Here is a 19,329-nt window from a genome sequence, read left to right as displayed (position 1 = left end):
GAGAGGGACGCCCATATGGGTCTATAGCCAAACCACTCCAAAAGACATGACACAAATATAAAACATAGAAAGAAATATCCGTAAGTTAAAGAAAAGTGCCAGAAGGACACATCCTTTCAGCTAGAATGTAAAAAATGTTTCTGCTCCAGCCATAAGGCCAGAGCAAATAAATAAAAGTGTTGCCAGAAAAAAAAAAATGGTGCTGTGCAAATTGCCTTAGTAGGGCAAAGGTGTTCCCATCCACCAGTGCGTGTTCGGGCACCCCCGACTCGCGCAGCAACGGGGCGTGCTGCATCTCGGGCATCTAGCAACTGGTCAGAGGACCAGGTAACGGCCCCTTTACAGGTAATGTCAAAAAGTGACTTATGTGATATGCTCTTCGGTTCTGATTTTTATTAGGTTTTTGTACCTGTACAGTCGGGACAGAAGAATATTATCTGTAGTAAACTGTGCCGAGTGAGCCCAAAAGCAATTAGAGAGGTGTTAATCTGCTTGGAATTTTATAACTTAGTTTTCCATGCTCTAAATGGAGATAATTTTATCTTATTTAAATCATATTCAAGCATCCAGAGAAAAGAGATTAGTTAATAAGTCTAGAGTTTTGTTTAAGCCAATACTGTTAATATGAAACACTAATGGAACAAACCTTTATTTTAGCTTCTACATATTTGAACTGTGCATCTGTAGTAACACACTTTTCCATGCAGCAACAGAGCAATGTACAGTAACATACATACTTGCCTTTATTAAGGAACAATATGCTGAAAAAAACATCTCGGACTTGGGTGTTTCCTTTTGTTTGTTTTTTCAGCACTAAAACCTCAAAGAAGGATTTTAATTTTTTGTGTACTGCTATTTTAACATATTCATTTCAGACCATCAGTTTATTATAAATCGGTGACATGAGTGCCGATGAAATCCTTCATTCTCTGCTTCTGCGGGAAAGAAAAAAAAATACTACTAACAGTCTACTACAAGTTATGTTCTATGCAAAGGTCAAAGAAGAAACCGTACATGGTGATTGGATGAAATCAGACAGTGATTTTAGTAAAGTGGTATTTACCACGTGGGACATCAATGCAGATTTTAAGTTTTAAGATTTTTTTTTCATTTAATTTTAGTCCTTATATTACCTTCCGTTTTAGTATTAAAAGGGTTAAATGACATTAAAAATACATTAAGCAAATAAATGCAAACTTGACCTTTGGGGTACTTTAACCATTTATGTTCAATTGTTTATACAAACCATTGACAAAATGGGCTTTTGAGAAATAGATATGAACCTGCCATTAATCAGGTTGACTCGTAAACCATGGCCTTCCTAATGCCGGTTTATGGTGCGGTTGCTCTTTGTCGGAAAGGTTATGCGATCTAGAAAATATCTTGAACTTTCCTCTCGCCAAGCTCTGGGAAAAATCAGATCAAGCGCTCCTTTACATTAACCAGAGAGTTCATTTTATTGTCTGACATTTTTGCTGCTTGGAATTTGTCCACAAAGTGTTTTATCTGGTAAATGATTTGCTCTTTTATGTGAGAAGACAAACTTACTTCCTATTGGGGCAAGTCATTTGGATGGCCGTGTCTTCACGTCTGTCCAGTTAGCCCATCGCTAAAATATATTGTGGTTTTTTTGCCAGTTCTGACTGACCTGGTGACAAAAAAATAAGATGATAGTCAGTCAATGATGTCCTTTTATAATGCATTAATTTGTATTTTCTACTCATTAAAGAACACAAATACATTGCATTTATTGGGATTCTTGTCTGTTTCCTGTAGCAAACTTGACATATTTTGTATATTGATGCTTGGTTCCACCTGTCAAATTGGCTGTCCAAATTACTGCATTGAGGAGCAGCTTAAAGGCTAACTCTACACAAAACTAAAATTACTTCTACTTGCCTGCACTCTTGTCTATCAGAGGCCCTTATTAAATCTTGTAACTGTCTGAGCAGTAGATCCTCTCACCTCAGTGGTGGATCCTCTGACATTTAGAAACCATCTCATATTCATTTTAATTTCTTTTTTTTTTTTTTTGCATTTGTTGTGGATTAAAACCACCTGCTTAATATTGTATAGATTCCCCTTATGTTGCCAAAACAGCTCTGACCCGGCGAGGCCTGGACTCCTCAAAAACTCTACATGCGCCCTGTGGTATCTTGCACCAAGATATTAGCAGTACATCCTTTAAGTCCTGTAGTTGCAAGGTAGAGCCCCCATGGCTCTGACTTGTTTTTCCAGCACGTCCCACAGATGCTCGGATTAAAATCTGGGGAATTTGTAGGTCAAGTCAACACCTTGAACTCTTTGTCATGTTCCTCAAATCATTCCTGAACATTTTTTGCAGTGTGGCAGGGTACATTATCCTGCTGAAAGTGGCCACTGCCATCAGGGAATACCATTGCCATGAAAGGGTGTACTTGGGCTGCAGCAATGTTTAGATAGGTGGCACGTGTCAAAGTAACATCCACATGAATGCCAGGATCCAAGGTTTCCTAGCAGAACATTGCCCAGAGTATCCCTCTGCCGGCTTGCCTTCTTCCCATAGTGCATCCTGTGCCATCTCTTCCCCAGGTAAACGACGCTCATGCAGCAAGCCGTCCACATGATGTAAAAGAAAACATGATTTATCAGACCAGACCACCTTTTTCCATTGCTTCATGGTCCAGTTCTGGTGCTCACGTGTCCATTGTAGGCGCTTTTGGCAGGGGTCATCATGGGCAGTCTGCAGCTACGCAGCAAGCTGTGACGCATTGTGGATTCTGACTTTCTATCGTAGCCAGCATTAACTTTTTCAGCAATTTGTGCTACAGTAGCTCTTCTATGGGATTGGATCAGACCGGCTAGCCTTTACTCACCATACGCATCAATGAGTCTTGGGCGTCCATGATCCTGTCGCCGGTTCACAGTTTGTCCTTCCTTGAACCACTTTTTGGTAGGTACTAACCACTGCTTACTGGGAATTTACCGTCTAGCCATCACAATTTGGCCCTTGTCAAAATCGCTTAGATCTTTACGCTTGCCCATTTCTCCTGCTGCCAACACATCAACTTCAAGAACTTACTGTTCACTTGCTTTCTAATATCTTTCTCTGCCATTGTAACGAGATGATCAATGTTATTCGTTTCACTTGTCAGGGTTTTTAATGTTGTGGCTGATCAGTGTATAGTTTTTGCATTTTTCCATTTTTACTTTCCCTCCCCCACATTTTAGATTTCAGTCTAGATATGACAATATGATGTATAATTTCATTTGTACATTTTATAGTTATTGAATATTTTGTGCTCTGAACTTTAAAAGAATCACATGTATTTTGTCTGCACTGATCTGTTTTTGTTGTGGAAGCCAGACTTGGCTTTGTTACAAAATGAGACTTTCAATTTGTCATCCATTATTTATTAAGCCTATTCTCTTTAGAGAGCTTTAAAAATAAAATTAGACTCTTTACTTCTGTATGAAAAAATGGTCTTATACCATTCACAAAATTATATGGGAATGTTTCCATGCCTTGAGGTAATAGAAGATGTTGATATTATTTGTGGGGTTTCTCAGTCGTTCAAAGATGGTCAAATCCTTTAATTTTTGTTTTACCTCACTTTCTAGACAAGGCTTGTCCAACCTGCAGGCCGCATGCGACCCAGCAGGCCTGTAAATGTGGCCCAGCAGGAGTTTTGGTTGTGGCAAGGGGGCAGCGCTGTTAATGGGGGGGAAAAAAAAAATCCTGCAAAAAAAGAAACTACTTACCTTGCGGTTACGTCAGCTGGTGCTCCGGCTCCCTCGCTTGTCTCCTCTTCCGTGCGGCGCTCGCAGTGAATGTCGGGCGTGATGTCATCACGCTCAACATCCATTGCGGAGCGCAGCACGGAGGAGTCACCCGCGCGAGAACTATCAGCAGCAGAGAATTGGAGAAAAGAAGAGGACAGGAGAACAAGCCGATTAAGGGGGATTTTTTTTATTTCAAGGGACGCTGACAAGGGAATAAAAGTCACCTGGTCCTGGACCTTATCACCCTGCTACATACTTCTACTTGTAATACTAATGGGGCATTATATATTATTCTCTTTGGCCCATTATAACATTATAAGTTGTTATCCCTTAACTAACATAGTAATGTAATTAGCAAAACAGGTCACAATTTGGGGTCACAGTGGTGTATATGTCAGGTACCGCAGGCCTGGTCAGGGCACCCTGATATACAATGAATGGCTTAAATGCACTTTATTGATATTGCATCGAAACAATACAAAAAGTGATTATAGTATAATAACTAGAGAGGATTTTTTGAACAGGGCGATTGAAAAGTAAGTATAGGGGGATTTGAAAAAAAGTGATTGATTGAATATATATATATATATATATATATATATATCAATCACTTTTTTTCTCATGTATATGTTAACTATGTTTTCTATGGTTTTTTGGATGATCAGCTATCGTTATTGTTAGTGTATCTTATGTGCGGCCCAAACCAACTCGTCGTCTTCCAATGTGGCCCAGGGAAGCTAAAAGGTTGGACACCCCTGTTCTAGACTATCACTTATGTACAGCTTCGTACTTTGCTACAGATGAGTTTTTCAATATGTAGTCTGTTGATCTAAATTGATGATAAAACTATTGGGGTAGAGGCTAGTTCTATACATTAAGTAAACGTTAACCCTAAAGTCTCCTCCGTCCAACCATTCGCTCTATATAGGTCCCATGTTCTGTGACATATTTTCCTGCAGGTTTCTGTAGTGAATAATTCAGCTTTGATTTGTTAAGATCCATTTATACCAGTTGGGGTAATGAGCAGGTTTTTGGGATAAACATTACCTAATGCCTCAGGTTAATGTTTTAAACATAATATCCATTAAGGAAAATAAAGAGAACATCACAAGTAACTTTGTCTTGTGTCAACAACATGCGCCAGGATGAATAATCTGATTCAGTAAGAAAATAATAATAAAATGGAGGGCATACAGTGATGTGAAACCCCGTTGCTGTGCGATTGGAGGGGTAAAGGGGCACTATACAAAGTGGTGCTGGAACAGAGAAATTGTGTGTGTGTGTACATTGTGTGTGTGTGTGTGTGTGCGTGTGTGTGTGTGCGTGCATGTATATGTGTGTATATATGTATAATACTCTACTAACCTTATGTACTCATTTTTAATAAATTGAAAATGTATTGCATTGCTTACAAAGCAAACACAATGCTCAGATAGCATATTCCTGGTGTATGATTTATACTTTAGAATCTGAGAGCACACAAGCAAGGAACAGTCGGTTAATGGCAGCTTTTAGTGAAGAAGGTTTCTACGTACTTTAGGGATTTCTTAGTGAAATATTTATATATTTTTTAAAGGCGTTTAAAAAAAAAATCATTAGCCAATCGTTTGTAGAAAGCCGTAGATCTGGGATCTTTTCAGAATTCATTTGCTTGTTCCTGAAGATTCGCACAACTTAACCTTTTTGTTCTGGTACCAAGTTCTACAGATCCCTGTTTTCTGTCATCAGCCTTACTGGATGTCCAAGACCCATCTCATGTATTCTCTTGTGTTCTCTTATAGCATGGATCAGAGGCCGAAGGAAAGATCCTCCAACAATTGAGGTGAGCTTCCAGATGTGCTAATCCTTAAACTTATCCAATACACTTAACCACTATAAAAATATAATGACTTACCTGACATTTAATTTTGCTTAGATACACCTTCTATTAGAGTTTTATTAGAGAGGAAACCATTTGAACTGTGGTGGCAGAGGGATATACACTGCCTGACCCAGCCGCATCATCACTTGAGGTTTCTGTATAGAGATAAAGGTGGCTGGGGCCATATCGGTTTCCCCTATAGTTAAAATGGTTTTGTTTTCTGTGGAAATCATCTGTAAACAGAGGCGGGAAAGGAGCTGTTGGATAAACTAGTGGGGAATGTATGTAACCAATAATGAATAATAAGACATGTTTTGGTTCATCCAAGTGTTACTTGTATAGTAGAAACACTGATGAGCAAGCAGCAAGTAATGCACAGCCCAGGTTGACCTGCCGATAATTCACATAAGTTGGAATATCCTGCATTTGCTCACCATGTAAATTCTGTGTATAAGAAATCCTGAGGATGTTATGCAGTGATGGTGAATATAAATCCAAATATATTAAAATGTCATGGCAGTCCTTAGGGGTGCCCGCTACACTTAGCGTGACCATGACATCTCATCTTGTAAAGGACATGAATGGATATTAACAAATCCGGTATTTCTCTTTGGTGGATGTAAGAAATGGATTGTAAGGGGTCACTTGTTTGAGGAGAGTCCTCCAACCAATTGCCTGATTATGTCAGTGGGCGTGTGGTAGCTTTATTCTCTGTGTAATGATACATTTAAGCTTTCTCCACAGGGTTAGATGAAAAAGAACCACTGTACTTGCATTATAGTGTAGAAGTTTCGTAGATGCGGTTGAGGCAGCCACTTTGTGGTGTGAACCAATATTAAGTCCAGCAGTTCACTAGACATTGGTGAGACGCTGCAATCTGAATATTGTTCCAGCCCACAAAGTTAAGTTCATTTAAAGCAGCAGATGTTGTTTAGCAAGTTACGTAACCTTTTAAAGCATGCATCTGGTACTCATTTTTCTTAGTTGTCCTCCAGCAAATCATTATCTGATTTTTCAAAATCTCTCTGGAGGTTACAAAATATGGCTGCTAGTTAAACAGGCTTTCAGCATGTCATCTAAAGGCAGGGGAGGATTTTATATTACATTGAGCTCTTCATCATGTGCCATGTGACTGTGGTTGCCATAGTAGTCTATGACACTGTGCAGAATTCCAAATCATCAATAGCAGCCTGAAGTAACAAACCAGGGAAAAATGGTAAATAACATTATTCTAATTCCCTTATAGCCCGCCACAGTTTAAAAAAAACGCCTAATTTTTGTCAGGGGTTTGCTGTTTAATACATTTTGATTAAAAACTACTGTATTTGCCAAACTTTTTTTTTTTAATCCTTTCTTACAGTGTGCCTTATAATAACAGTGTAAAATGGCATAGTTTGATTAGAGGTTAAATCTTAAAGGTAATATACTTTTTTTTTTTTTCCCCCTTCATAGTCTTTAGGCCCTTTTATCTTAGTCACTACTGTTTTGACAGGTGCTACTTTAAAGATATGATGAAAAAATGTACTCCTGGTAATCAAGAGAATGTGTGTTTTTAAGTAATTGTAATACCTAGCTGAGAAAATGTGCAATTGTAAAATATGAAAAAGTAATTCTTCTTTTCTATATACTTGTGTCTATTCCTTCACTGTATCTTCCATGCTTTGTTATAAGTCTGACCAAGACCCCTTGGAGCCGCTAAGCAGGATGCGGGTTTCAGAAATAGGACCGCAATATTGGGTCTGGAGGGATTTTCCTGATTGAAACAGCGGCTGCCGTATCTGGATCAATTTCAAATACAAGAGAGGGATCGCAGGAGATCCAAAATAGGTTGAATTTTATGGACTGGTGTCTTTTTTTTTTTTTTTTTTTTCCCCAACCTCATCAACTATGCACCTTGCCATAAGAAAAGCCACATAAAAATGGACTCAAGTAATCTGCACTCCTGTTTACTGCCCTTTGGGCTGTAAACAGCAACCTAGGTTGCCTAATGGATGCGCTGGCTCTAGTTCCTCTATAAAGTCATGATATTTGTCATTGTGTATGACTGGCGGGGGAGCTTACATGTGCTAGAATACTTATGTGCTCAAGAATCATTAAAGACAATGAAAATGGTCTGTTGAAAAGCCATAAAGTGTCACCTGTACAATTTTCTGGCTAGCGTATAAAGCGCTACGGAGACCCCCTCACTGAAACAATAAGAGCTAGGGAAATCTTTAATGAACATGTAGTCCAAAAAGCAGCAAAACGTTTGTAATATTTGATAAAACTTGTCAATTAACTGTAAATAGAAATAATAGCTCTCCTTCCCTTGACCCTATTATACAGATCCTTCCTCTGTCACTGACATTATTATGCAGGAACCTACTCAGTGGTTGTGATTATGTTATATAGGCTCTTATGATTGCTTACAACCCCAGGCCAGTAATAAGCTGGTTTACAGAAATAACAAGGCTTAGGCTATATAGCTCCATGCCTCCTTGCTGAAGCTGAGAAGTATGTGACGCTTCAGGGAATCACAGGCAAGGCAGGACCCTTCATTCCATATTTTCAAAATATAAATTTTCATAAGCGTGTAAAGTAGCAAATGTTGCAGTCCTTTCATTCTAAGGCTTGTTCCAGTGGTGGTATCTTTGTTACGATCCTTTTGGTCAGCATGTGATGCACAGTCAATCTGTAGATGGATATTATGTGTCTGCATAAGTTGTCATGCTCTAAATCCCAGTGGGCAAAGCATTGACCCAGAGCCGCCTCTGAGTTGGTTTTCCAAGTGGTCTGTTCTGGCTGGGAGAGACTTATATGTACAGTCAAGTCCATAAATATTGGGATATCGACACAATTCTCATATTTTGGGCTCTATACACAACCACAATGGATTTGAAATGAAACAAACCAGATGTGCAGACTTTCAGCTTTAATTTGAGGGTATTTACATCCAAATCAGGGGAACCCTGTAGGAATTACAACGGTTTCTATATGTGCCTCCCACTTTTTAAGGGACCAAAAGTAATGGGACATTCGACTCAAAAGCTATTTCATGGACATGTGTGGGCTATTCCCTCGTTATTTCATCATCAATTAAGCAGGTAAAAGGTCTGGAGTTGATTCTAGGTGTGACATTTGCATTTGGAATCTGTTGCTGTCGACTCTCAATATGAGATCCAAAGAGCTGTCACTATCAGTGAAGCAAGCCATCATTAGGCTGAAAAATCAAAACAAACCCATCAGAGAGATAGCAAAAACATTAGGTGTGGCCAAATCAACTGTTTGGAACATTCTTAAAAAGAAAGAACGCACCGGAGAGCTCAGCAACACCAAAAGACCCGGAAGACCACGGAAAACAACTGTGGTGGATGACAGATGAATTTTTTCCCTGGTGAAGAAAACCCCTTCACAACAGTTGGCGAAATCAAGAACACTCTCCAGGAGGTAGGTGTATATGTGTCAAATTCAACAATCAAGAGAAGACTTCACAAGAAATTGATGATGTGACTGCTGACAAAAGCAGCAGGATGAATTCTGAAGTGTTTCGGGCAATATTATCTGCTCATATTCAGTGAAATGCTTCAGAACTCATTGGACCGGGCTTCACAATGCAGATGGACAATGACCCGAACCATACTGCAAAAGCAACCAAAGAGTTTTTAAGGCCAAAAAGTGGAATGTTATGCAATGGCGAAGTCAATCACCTGACCTGAATCCGATTTGAGCATGCATTTCACTTGATGAAGACAAAACTGAAGGGAAAGTGCCCCAAGAACAAGCAGGAACTGAAGACATTTACAGTAGAGGCCTGGCAGAGCATCACCAGGGATGAAACCCAGCGTCTGGTGATGTCTATGCGTTCCAGACTTCAGGCTGTAATTGACTGCAAAGGATTTGCAACAAAGTATTAAAAAGTGAAAGTTTGATGTAGGTTTATTCAGTTTGTCCCATTACTTTTGGTCCCTTAAAAAGTGAGGCAGATATAGAAACCGGTGTAATTCCTACACTGTTCACCTGATTTGGATTTAAATTCACTCAAATTAAAGCTGAAAGTCTGCAGGTAAAGCACATCTTGTTAGTTTCATTTCAAATCCATTGTGGTGGTGTATAGAGACCAAAATATGAGAATTGTGTTGATATCCCAATATTTATGGACTTGACTGTATATTGTCCTAATAGGTGTAGCTTAAATATCTCTCCAACTCTTCTCGTTGTTTCTGTGAGGACACCACAGTTGACCAAATCTTGAAAGTTACAGATTTGCAGCTCTCTTTATAATTAGGACATCCAAGAAACGCAGTGAATGTCTGCATTAATTATGCTCATATTTTAATCATGGCAGCTTCTTTTGCTCTCATAGCAGAGGTATAACTAATCATAGAGGACGTTTCCATAATTATTCTGTACTCCTAAAAAAGTTAGTAAAATTAACTATGTATTTCAGCTGCCCGTTTATTACCAACGTAGGATACCAATAATAATTTATAGTCCCATAATGCATCCACTAATCCTAATAATACACTAACATTAAAACATGTAATAAAGCTCTGATTAATCAGTCATTTAAGTGACTAATTCGGGACATTTCCACTGGAAAAAGTTGCTGTAAGTCCAAGTGACCAATCAAATTCTGTCATTTTCTTAGTAGTTTTTAGAAAATGAAAGTAGATGTCTGATTGTTATAGATCACTTCTTCCTGTGCTACTCAACCAGTGTTATATATCGATCTCGCAGAATTTCAACTAGAAAGTTTTCTATTCTATACCAGAAAGGCTTTTGCTTTACCTGTATTGAAATCATTGAACATAATGTAAGTAGGGTTTATGTACTCTGTATTTTTCAGTGTAACCGCTTCCTCATTTACAGTAAAGTAAACTATTAGTTTTGGGCTGGTTACCCACTGGCATAGAAGTAAAACCCATTCTATACTACACTATAGGGCCTTCTAATTAGAGTGTTTGGCCATTTCCGCCAGACCATTGCTAACAGGTGCATAAAATCCGTCATACAGCCATGTTATCCCCATAGTCAAACATTAAGAGTAGAATAGGGTGTACTCTGTGACTTTTAGTATCTCACTTTCTTAGGATGCCACCTTTACAACAAGTCAGTTTGTCAAATTTCTTCCCTATTAGTGCTGCCCTGGTCAACTGTAAGTGCTGTATTTTTCCTATTCATGTTGACACCCCGTTGAAATGAACGGGCCAATAACATGAATGGAGCTGCTGGACACTGGTAATTGTTTCAACAGATTCAATTGATGTGTGATCAAAGGAGAGAGTCCCTGAACACCACCTTACTGCCAGCCAATCGTATCACAGATAGCATGGGAGGCTGAATTGATGTTTGTTTTTTTCTGCAGCAGGTCTTTGAGCAAAGCAGTTTGCATTGTTTCTTATGTTTTTATTTTCCTCCCATGGAAAAATGACAATTGCAATACTAAAGAATATAGAACATTTCCCATTTGAATTACAAGAAGGTGATCATATTTGTTGGAATGCAAGAAAAACCTATTAATAAATTGGTGAATAATGGCTCGTAGAGTTCTTAGTTCACTAAATAATTTCTCTAGTGCCCAGGGGTGTAAGGAAGTGGTAGTCTTTAGGAGGGACAGGGCCATCTTAACATATATATATATATATATGTATGTATATGTTAAAAACTCGCCACTGTCACCCCCGGCAACCACTCCCAACTGTCACTTCTCCTTCAAGAAATATATAGGTCAGTGTATAACTCTGCCCAGCAGGTGGCGCTGCAGCTTTTTTTTTTTTCACACACGCCACTAGGCATTTATATAGTAGATAATATATATATATATATATATATATATATATATATATATATATATATATATATATATATATATTAGAGAGAGATAGATGTATATAGATAGATAGATGTACTTGCTCAGTGACCCTTGAAGGGTTTTTTTGCAGGATTATTTTTTTCTAATTAGGAGCCCTGCCTATGGGGCCCCCTTGCCCGTGGGGCCCCCGGGCACCTGCCCTTCGTGCCCAATGGAAAAGATTGCCCTGAGGAGGGAGAATGGTCACACTATTGCTGGAGTAGTATTCCTGTTTCTTACAATGCAATCAAAAGCCTGGTGATGTAATGTGTTACAATAAGCTAGGTCAACAATGTGATTGACCTGCTTTAAGTTTCTATGGGAGGACTGGGTAATCCTAAACCTTGGTCCTTCCATAGGTAGTGAATGTTGGGGTGTGTACTCGTATTCTGTTCACAGCTCAAGAACATATCTAGATCAGGACATTAAAATGGTCCTTATGAGGATCACGGTGGACGTTCACACTACCACTCGGAGCAGCAGAGGGTGAGCGTTCAACAGAGTATAGATGGTAAAGAATACTTTGATCCTGAGTTGCACCAAGTGCACAGCCTCTGCAGTCCTTATAGGGAGCAAGAGACCACTCTTTAAAGTTCAATCAAAGGGCAACATGGGCCAAAATTCCCATGTGCCAGGACCCTAGAGGAGTTGTGTTCATACCTAATCATCCTGTATTAGCTTGGGGTATTAATGTCCAGCATCTAGGAGTGATTCTATAACATTAAAAGCTATTGCTTTGCAATATGAAACTCTTAGCAGTGAACAGTTAAAATGATTAGTTAAAATGTATAATTGTTTGGAATATTTTGATTCAAAAAGCTATTTTGTGTCACAGTAGTGCAGAACAATAAAGCTTTAGCAGCGTTGAAACATTTCACATAATATACAAAGTACAAAAGCTCTAAAATCTGCAAGTAATAAAATGCAGGGACACAAAATATAAACTCTCACTGTTAACTGAAGTAGATGCAAGATGACACATCTATAGAATAAAAATGAGTTCTGTGCTCCTTCCATGCTGCAAGTTTCCAAATTACTCAGACTTCTGCTGAAGATGTGGTATTGCGGAGCGATCTCTGAGTCCCAGCTCGTACATCATCTGAATGCAGCTAGAATCCTTATTCTGGTTATTAGAAATCCACTAATGCTATCTGTGAAGGTCTGAATGTGGTCAGTATGGTGGTGATCATCATTTTATATGATGCTGTGTAATAAATACTGTGGAATTGTTATGGTTCTGTTCAAAACCAATTCCTTGATTACAGCCATGGAGCCAGACACATGAAATAAACGTTTAAACTGTTTATTGCAGTAAAGTAAAGTCCAGGTAAGGCAAAAATAAACAGTAACAGTTCAGGCTGAATGGAACAATGGATTTCCAGATCTTGGCAAACAAGCAGTAAATAATAAAGAAATGCAGCAGATGACTTAATTGAAACCAGTTTGTAGTAGCAGCCAGAAACATGCAGGTAATCCAGGAACAGAAAGACACATGAGCAGGCTAGGAACATCAATGACCAGCAAAGGATTCAGGAATAAGCAGGCATATATAGGCCACAGACAGGTGAGGATAATTAATTAGCAGTGCTAGTTAACCCCTAATAGAGGAATGGCCGGACAGCAGCTCCTCTGGAGAATCACAGATACTGCAGGGTAATGTGCACACAGGGTAACAAGGCAAATCATAACACAAAGAATCAAGGCAGATCGTAACAGGAATTGTATAAGATCCCTAAAATGTATATATATGGGAGCTGTAAGTCTTCAACCAGACACGACTACATTTACAAGTAACATGAAGCGCTCTGCAGACCCACATACAAGGCTTTTTTTGAGTAGATATTGTAAATGAGTGAGTGGAAACCTGATGACCTTCAAGGGTCTGCATGTGCACTCCTCTTACCTTCAAAAGGGCTGCACTTTAACCATAAATAAGTTAAAACAATGTTCAATCGAACATAGACTCTTTGGCCTGTAATAACCCATCAGTAGACATGTTAATATAAGGTAAGCAAGTGACACAATTAATCAGAAACAAATGTGACTATTCGATGCAATTTCTGTGGGACCAGATTTTCCACCAGGTTTTGAAAGTTAGGTGTAAGGCTGGAAGAAACACAATGTGCCCAGTGACAGAGATGTCTGTTCACAAAATATAGTCCTCTTCACAGCACTCCTGTGCATAAAAGGGCCTGCCTATCAAGTCCTTGTCTTGCTTTAATGAAGTAATCGACAACCTCACTAGCTTAGATGAAGGAGGTAGACCTCATGACGGTCAGATGTGCTGCTGACGCTGCGTGATCTCTGCGTCGTGCAATGGAGGTCACATGATGAGGAGGTCCCGTGATGAGGTTGGCTACTCCAGGGGAACGGAGAAGACAGAGTTCAGATTTATTCTCTGCTTATGCCCCACTCATAGGCAGAGAATAAGAGCTGGAGCCGAAGAGGCAGAAAGGATCTGGGGGCTGCAGGTGAAGGCTCAGCGGTCAGTAGGTAGAGCTAAGGATGCCCGTCGTCTATCACTGCTTTAGATTTACAGCGCTTCTGTAAGGGATCATATATGGAGGTAGATGATAAAAGATGAGGGCACCACTTAAATTACTTAAGATTATAAAGTAAATATGGATTATTTTTTCCTATGATGGTGTACTTTTCCTTTTTACGGCTACAAAACCTGTTTGCTTCTGTTTTCTGTGTCCTCTACATTAATGGTAAAAATAATTTTTTTTGACAATTGATTACTTCCTAAGAGACATATAACCTTAAAATGTGTTTATTGGTACATGTTAACTATAAGGGCACCAGGATCAACAAGCAACCCCGTTATTTCATATCTTGCACAGCTTGGCTTTCAACTTTGACAGCCACGTTACAATGCATCAGGTTCCATTTACTTTGTGTGATGGGATTTTTATGGGTTTTACAGTCTCGCTGGTCAGTGGTTTCAAATCGCTGCAGTGATCATGTATTCACTAAATATGACCAGGCAATAGGAGATTTAAAACGGCAACTTGCTCAGTGTTGCTGGGCCGTTGACCGTGGTGGTGCCCATGTAATTAACAAGTACCATTCCATTCGCTTTGAAAATGCATCTTGATGGAAATTTTAATTAAAGTGTTCATTGGGACCACAAGCATTTGCTGTATTGAGCAGGGAACTTACATGAAGCCTCTATCATTCACCTTTGGCAAAGCTCAGTCCACTCCAAGTAGTTTTAATCTGACAACAAAGGCTGGCTGCTAATTGTAAGATCCTCAACCACTGGCGAAGATTAGTGACAGACAAATATGGCATATAACACCCTTAATATTACTTTATTTGAATCCACAATCGGGACTCTAGAGTTTTGCTTTGCAGTTTTTGTTTTCTCGTGTTATTATTATTATTATTATTATTATTATTATTTTACTTGTATGGTGACTAATCAAACATTTGCAACTTTAAAAAGCTCCTACAGGTCCCTCTCATGTCCTTATCTGTATCTCACCTGAGCCCTCTTCACATCTCAATAAGTTGAAAAGAGAAATTAGGAATTAGACTTCATCCAGCGTAAATCTAGTTACTTGCATCTAACAAAGTGAAATAGATAACAGGAGCCAACTGTTCACCCAGCATATGCCAGGATACTTTGATGCTGATGCCAAGAAATTAAACCGCAATGTAGCTGGATATTGGCTGGCACCATAATGTGCTTGCGGAAATGTTCTGTGTGTCAGATGTGATTTTGTCCAGGACTAGTGATATGGTATCACTTCCAAGACCAGTCAGACATCCTGAACAATTACATGTAAGTGAACAATCGCACTGTATCTCTTTTCTGATATTACAGGCTTTGGTCACTGAACATCCAGGAGACACAGGATCCCTACATAAAAGTCTTGACTAGCTGAAAGGTGTAGTTCCCAATTTTTGGCAACCCTCTATTCCTAAGAATGAGCCTCATATTTTCTTTATTTATTTAAAAAAAAAAAATTGTATGTTAAAAATACCTGCTGGCTGTAGATTTTTGATGTGGGCAGCTGTCTACAAAGATGGTTCCAACTGCTCCTTATTGGTTTTTGGCTTTAAATTAATGATTTAGGTGTTATGTCAACCACTCACATTAACTATTACCAGGTGTTCCATTGAGACTAATCGGAAGAGCCCGTCCCTAACTTAACGGGGCTATATTAAGCTGACCACACACTCTGTTATATTGGCCCAATGTTGCTGCGTGGGGCCCCAAAACACACGGGTGTTGCCAAATTGCATCTTGTCTTGCGGTGGCCAAGCACTGGATCGGTCAGAGTGAGTCCAGCTTAGTGGTGGTGGTTATGTTACATATATTTTGAATCCTGGCTTTTTTCTAAATAAACAAAATCAGTGTTCCTAAGGAATCATTCACTAGTGTGGCATTAGTTCTATTCCTCCTTCACTTCAAGCTTACTTTTTCAGAAAATATTTCATCCACTCTGATCCTTAATTAGCTTAGTGGAATCGTAGATGCTGCCCTCCTTGTGACATCTCTGGTTCAGTTCATGGTACCTCTCTTTGTACTCCTTGATTCACACACACACACACACAAACACACACACTCGCACTTCTTTTCCGAACCCCACAACCTTTGTATCGGTTCCTCTTGTCCTTTAGTGCAATTTATTGTTCTGGGGGCGGCAGATTCATGATAATGGTGACGGGTAAGGTGTGGTAATTATATTTTTAAATTTGTGTAGCAGCTAAAAATGACAATAAACTTAACCCTGAACCCTAGACGTTCCAGTGACACTGATCTCATGTGATCACTCACAGCCAGTGTGCTGAAAGCTGCCAGCTTTATGATGTCACAGGTGTCTCAGGAGCAGAGTGAGCATACTCCTGCCAGTACATGTACTTCCACACTCGCTAACACTCATGAAAATGTATAGCTGCCCTGAAGATAACTTTCATACGGACATGTAAAAAGGAGAATGTAGAGGAAACTATACAGCTGTAACACACATTATATGTGACATGTTCTATATTGTCTCTACACATATCTGTTAAATGTGAATTCTGTGTAGGTACTAATTAAGCTGGATTACATTGATGCAATATTTTGAAACATTAAACAATGTTTTTATTAACCTGGTACAGATGGCCGTGTACTGTTCACTTTTTTAAAAAATTATTTTTAAATAATAATGTCACCCACTGATAGAAACAAATGGCTAGTTGTCCCCAGGCCCCAAGGACTTAGTTTAAAATATGTTTTCAAAGAATCCAAACACATTTCACATTTTAATTATTATAATTGATGAAAGGATGTTTGCTCTGAAATTGAATTTGAATAAATTAGGGCTGACTTTGATTTGGCAGTGTTGTACATCTCCGCTGGCAAGTGTTCAAAGAAAATGCTGCTTATATGAGACATTCCTGGTATTGTCTTTGTTGTCTCGGGCAGATTCCCCATGGTGGCCTTGGTGGTGTTCCCTGGTGTCAGATAGGCATAGGGAAGGCAGTCTATGACTGCAGCGGCTGTGGATCTGCAGGTCTTTGGCTGGTAGGGCATGGTAGTTTCACAGATGCTGGTGTGTGCCATAGACTGCCATGGCTTGGACTAATATGCATGAGACATCCAATGCCCGCAGACAGCAGGTTCCCTGGGAGTTGTGGATGGCGCTCACTTGCGCCTCAAATCGTTTTTTGGTCCCGTGCAAAACTGCTGAGTTAAAAGCGCTTTCATTATTATTTTATGAAACAATTAGCAATGTCCAAATATACATTTTTACTCCTTATTTACTCATAATAACTAAAATGTCGTCCACACCCATATTTCAATTGCACAAATATGCAGAGTAACGTATGTCACAACGGTTTATTTCAATTATAAATTTATATCTGGTAATAACTGTTAGGAATGTCCACCATCATTGTCAGACATGTACAAGTTTGTCCACATTGCTACCTCGAACCCGGGGCTCCCCCCAAAAAACAAGCATGTAACAGTGCAATATGATGGCGGATATTTACCGCACTTCAGTAAGCCGCTGGTGCAGGACCTAAACCTAGGTACCAAGAGTTATAAGGAACTGAGGCCAGGGTCAAACAATGGTACTTAGACCCATGCACCCCAGCATGGTTCCATAAGCTCTGGTGTGTGTCGTTATTTAGCAGTAGTTATAAGAATGTATTTGCCTTTTGGGGAACAGAGAGCATACAGAAGTGATATTCAGAGATGCGATCCAGATGGCTGCTTGTAAATACGTCTTACGCTGCATATTTTAAGTAGTATTTTTTATTTTTTTATTTTTTTTAAGAGTATGATTAATCCTAAGAGTTAATGTGTCACACAGGGAGAGACACGAATAGTCAGCCAGAGTTATGGTGAAATTGCAGCAAAAAATGTTTTGAGAAAAATGTTGGACAAATGTTCTCACCTCTGCTATTAGTAAACAAAAGTCCCTTACTCAGCATAGTAACATTTTGGAGACATCGGCATTAACAAGTCTTTTTTAATAACAAATTTTATTTTGTATGACATTGCAAAGATGAAGCATATCTCTAAGATATTGTGCAGGGACAGTATAACTATTGTAAATGGCCAGAAAAACATTATTTTGCATGTTTCTTAACATTAGTACAGTGTTGTAAAAAGTGATAAGACTGACCCACCTGCATTGTTGCATACTTTTCACAGTGAATATGGTCAGATAATTTTGTCGGTTGTAGTATTTAGACGAGAGCTGCATAGGAAAAAGAAATACAACATTTGGTACCTTTTTTCATTTATTTGATGTGCAAGCCAATTAAGTATGCAGTTGTGAAAATGTTATTGCACTGCTTGGGTAACTTAACCTATTAAAAAGGGCTTACTTGGGAATAATTGTTTTCTAAAGTATTCAACCAACAGGCTTTGTTTAAGCAAGCCAAACATAAAAATTTACATTTTTTTTTTCCAAATGAACAATTGCATTTCTGTGTATTCACATCATTATACACTAAAGGCACACACATTCCTCCAATCATCAGATTCTATGTCACAAAACAAGTGACTGTTACAAAAACGTATTTCTACTGACATCTAAAGAGTGTGTGTGTGTAACAGAGTATTTACCACAAAACTGTTAATTGTTTAATTACAATACACACACTTCAGCTTCAAACCAATCTTTTTGGATGATAGATTTACACCTAATTTATTACTGATCAATTTGTTCATCTGACTTAAATTATAATGGATCTTTTGTCACCAACAAACAGAAAAATATTGGCTTGAATGATGATTGCAATATATGTGGTCATTTTTTAGCTAGCCCCGACCAGTATAAGTCTAGGGCTAGATTTACTAAAGGCCGGTTTGCTCAAACCGCTGCTTTTAAGCTTTTAAGCTATTTTTCCTGGCAGTTTGGAAACTGCCGTAGTTACTAAAACCCAAACCGCCATCCCGATTTTAACAATGATGAACATACAATCAGCCGTATTTACTAAGATGGGGTATTCAAATCAGCCGCAAAACAGCCATCTAAAGGGCCAAAATGAAAGAGGTGGTTGCAATAGGCGAGATTGATCAAACTGCTGCTGTTTGAGCTATTTTACCATTCAGAACATAAGAGAAAGCACCATTGACATTTTAATTATTTGGACAATCATTATTTATTGATTAAGGGACAAAATGATTTTAATAACTTATGAGGGAATTTATTTTTTATTTAGATTTTTTTTTTTAAGGGGACACTATTATAGCATTATATTATGGGGGAACTGTGAATATATAATATTAACTGATTGTTATTGGTGGATATAATTATGTCGCACAATTTGTCATTGCGTATGGTCCGAATAATATAATAATTAAATAATTTTATCCCCTTTAATATAATGAAATTTTGTTGCCCTCATAAGTTAATATTTAATTAAT

General features: G+C 38.7%; 1 protein-coding gene across 2 annotated transcripts in view; it reads left to right on the top strand.

Moving 5' to 3' along the window:
- The window catches only part of NDUFAF2 (NADH:ubiquinone oxidoreductase complex assembly factor 2), a 56,361-nt gene that overhangs the window by 34,052 nt on the left and 2,980 nt on the right, over window positions 1–19,329 (top strand). For both annotated transcript variants that reach the window (XM_075183099.1, XM_075183109.1), the window contains exon 3: window positions 5,544–5,584. In XM_075183099.1, the coding sequence (XP_075039200.1) occupies window positions 5,544–5,584 (41 nt within the window). The remainder of the gene's footprint in view (window positions 1–5,543; window positions 5,585–19,329) is intronic.

This window comes from Mixophyes fleayi, chromosome 1 (genome assembly GCF_038048845.1).
Source record: "Mixophyes fleayi isolate aMixFle1 chromosome 1, aMixFle1.hap1, whole genome shotgun sequence".
NCBI classification, from domain to species: Eukaryota; Metazoa; Chordata; class Amphibia; order Anura; family Limnodynastidae; genus Mixophyes; species Mixophyes fleayi.
The sequence above is the reverse complement of the archived record's forward strand: the minus strand, read 5'-3'. Positions and strand labels throughout refer to the sequence as shown.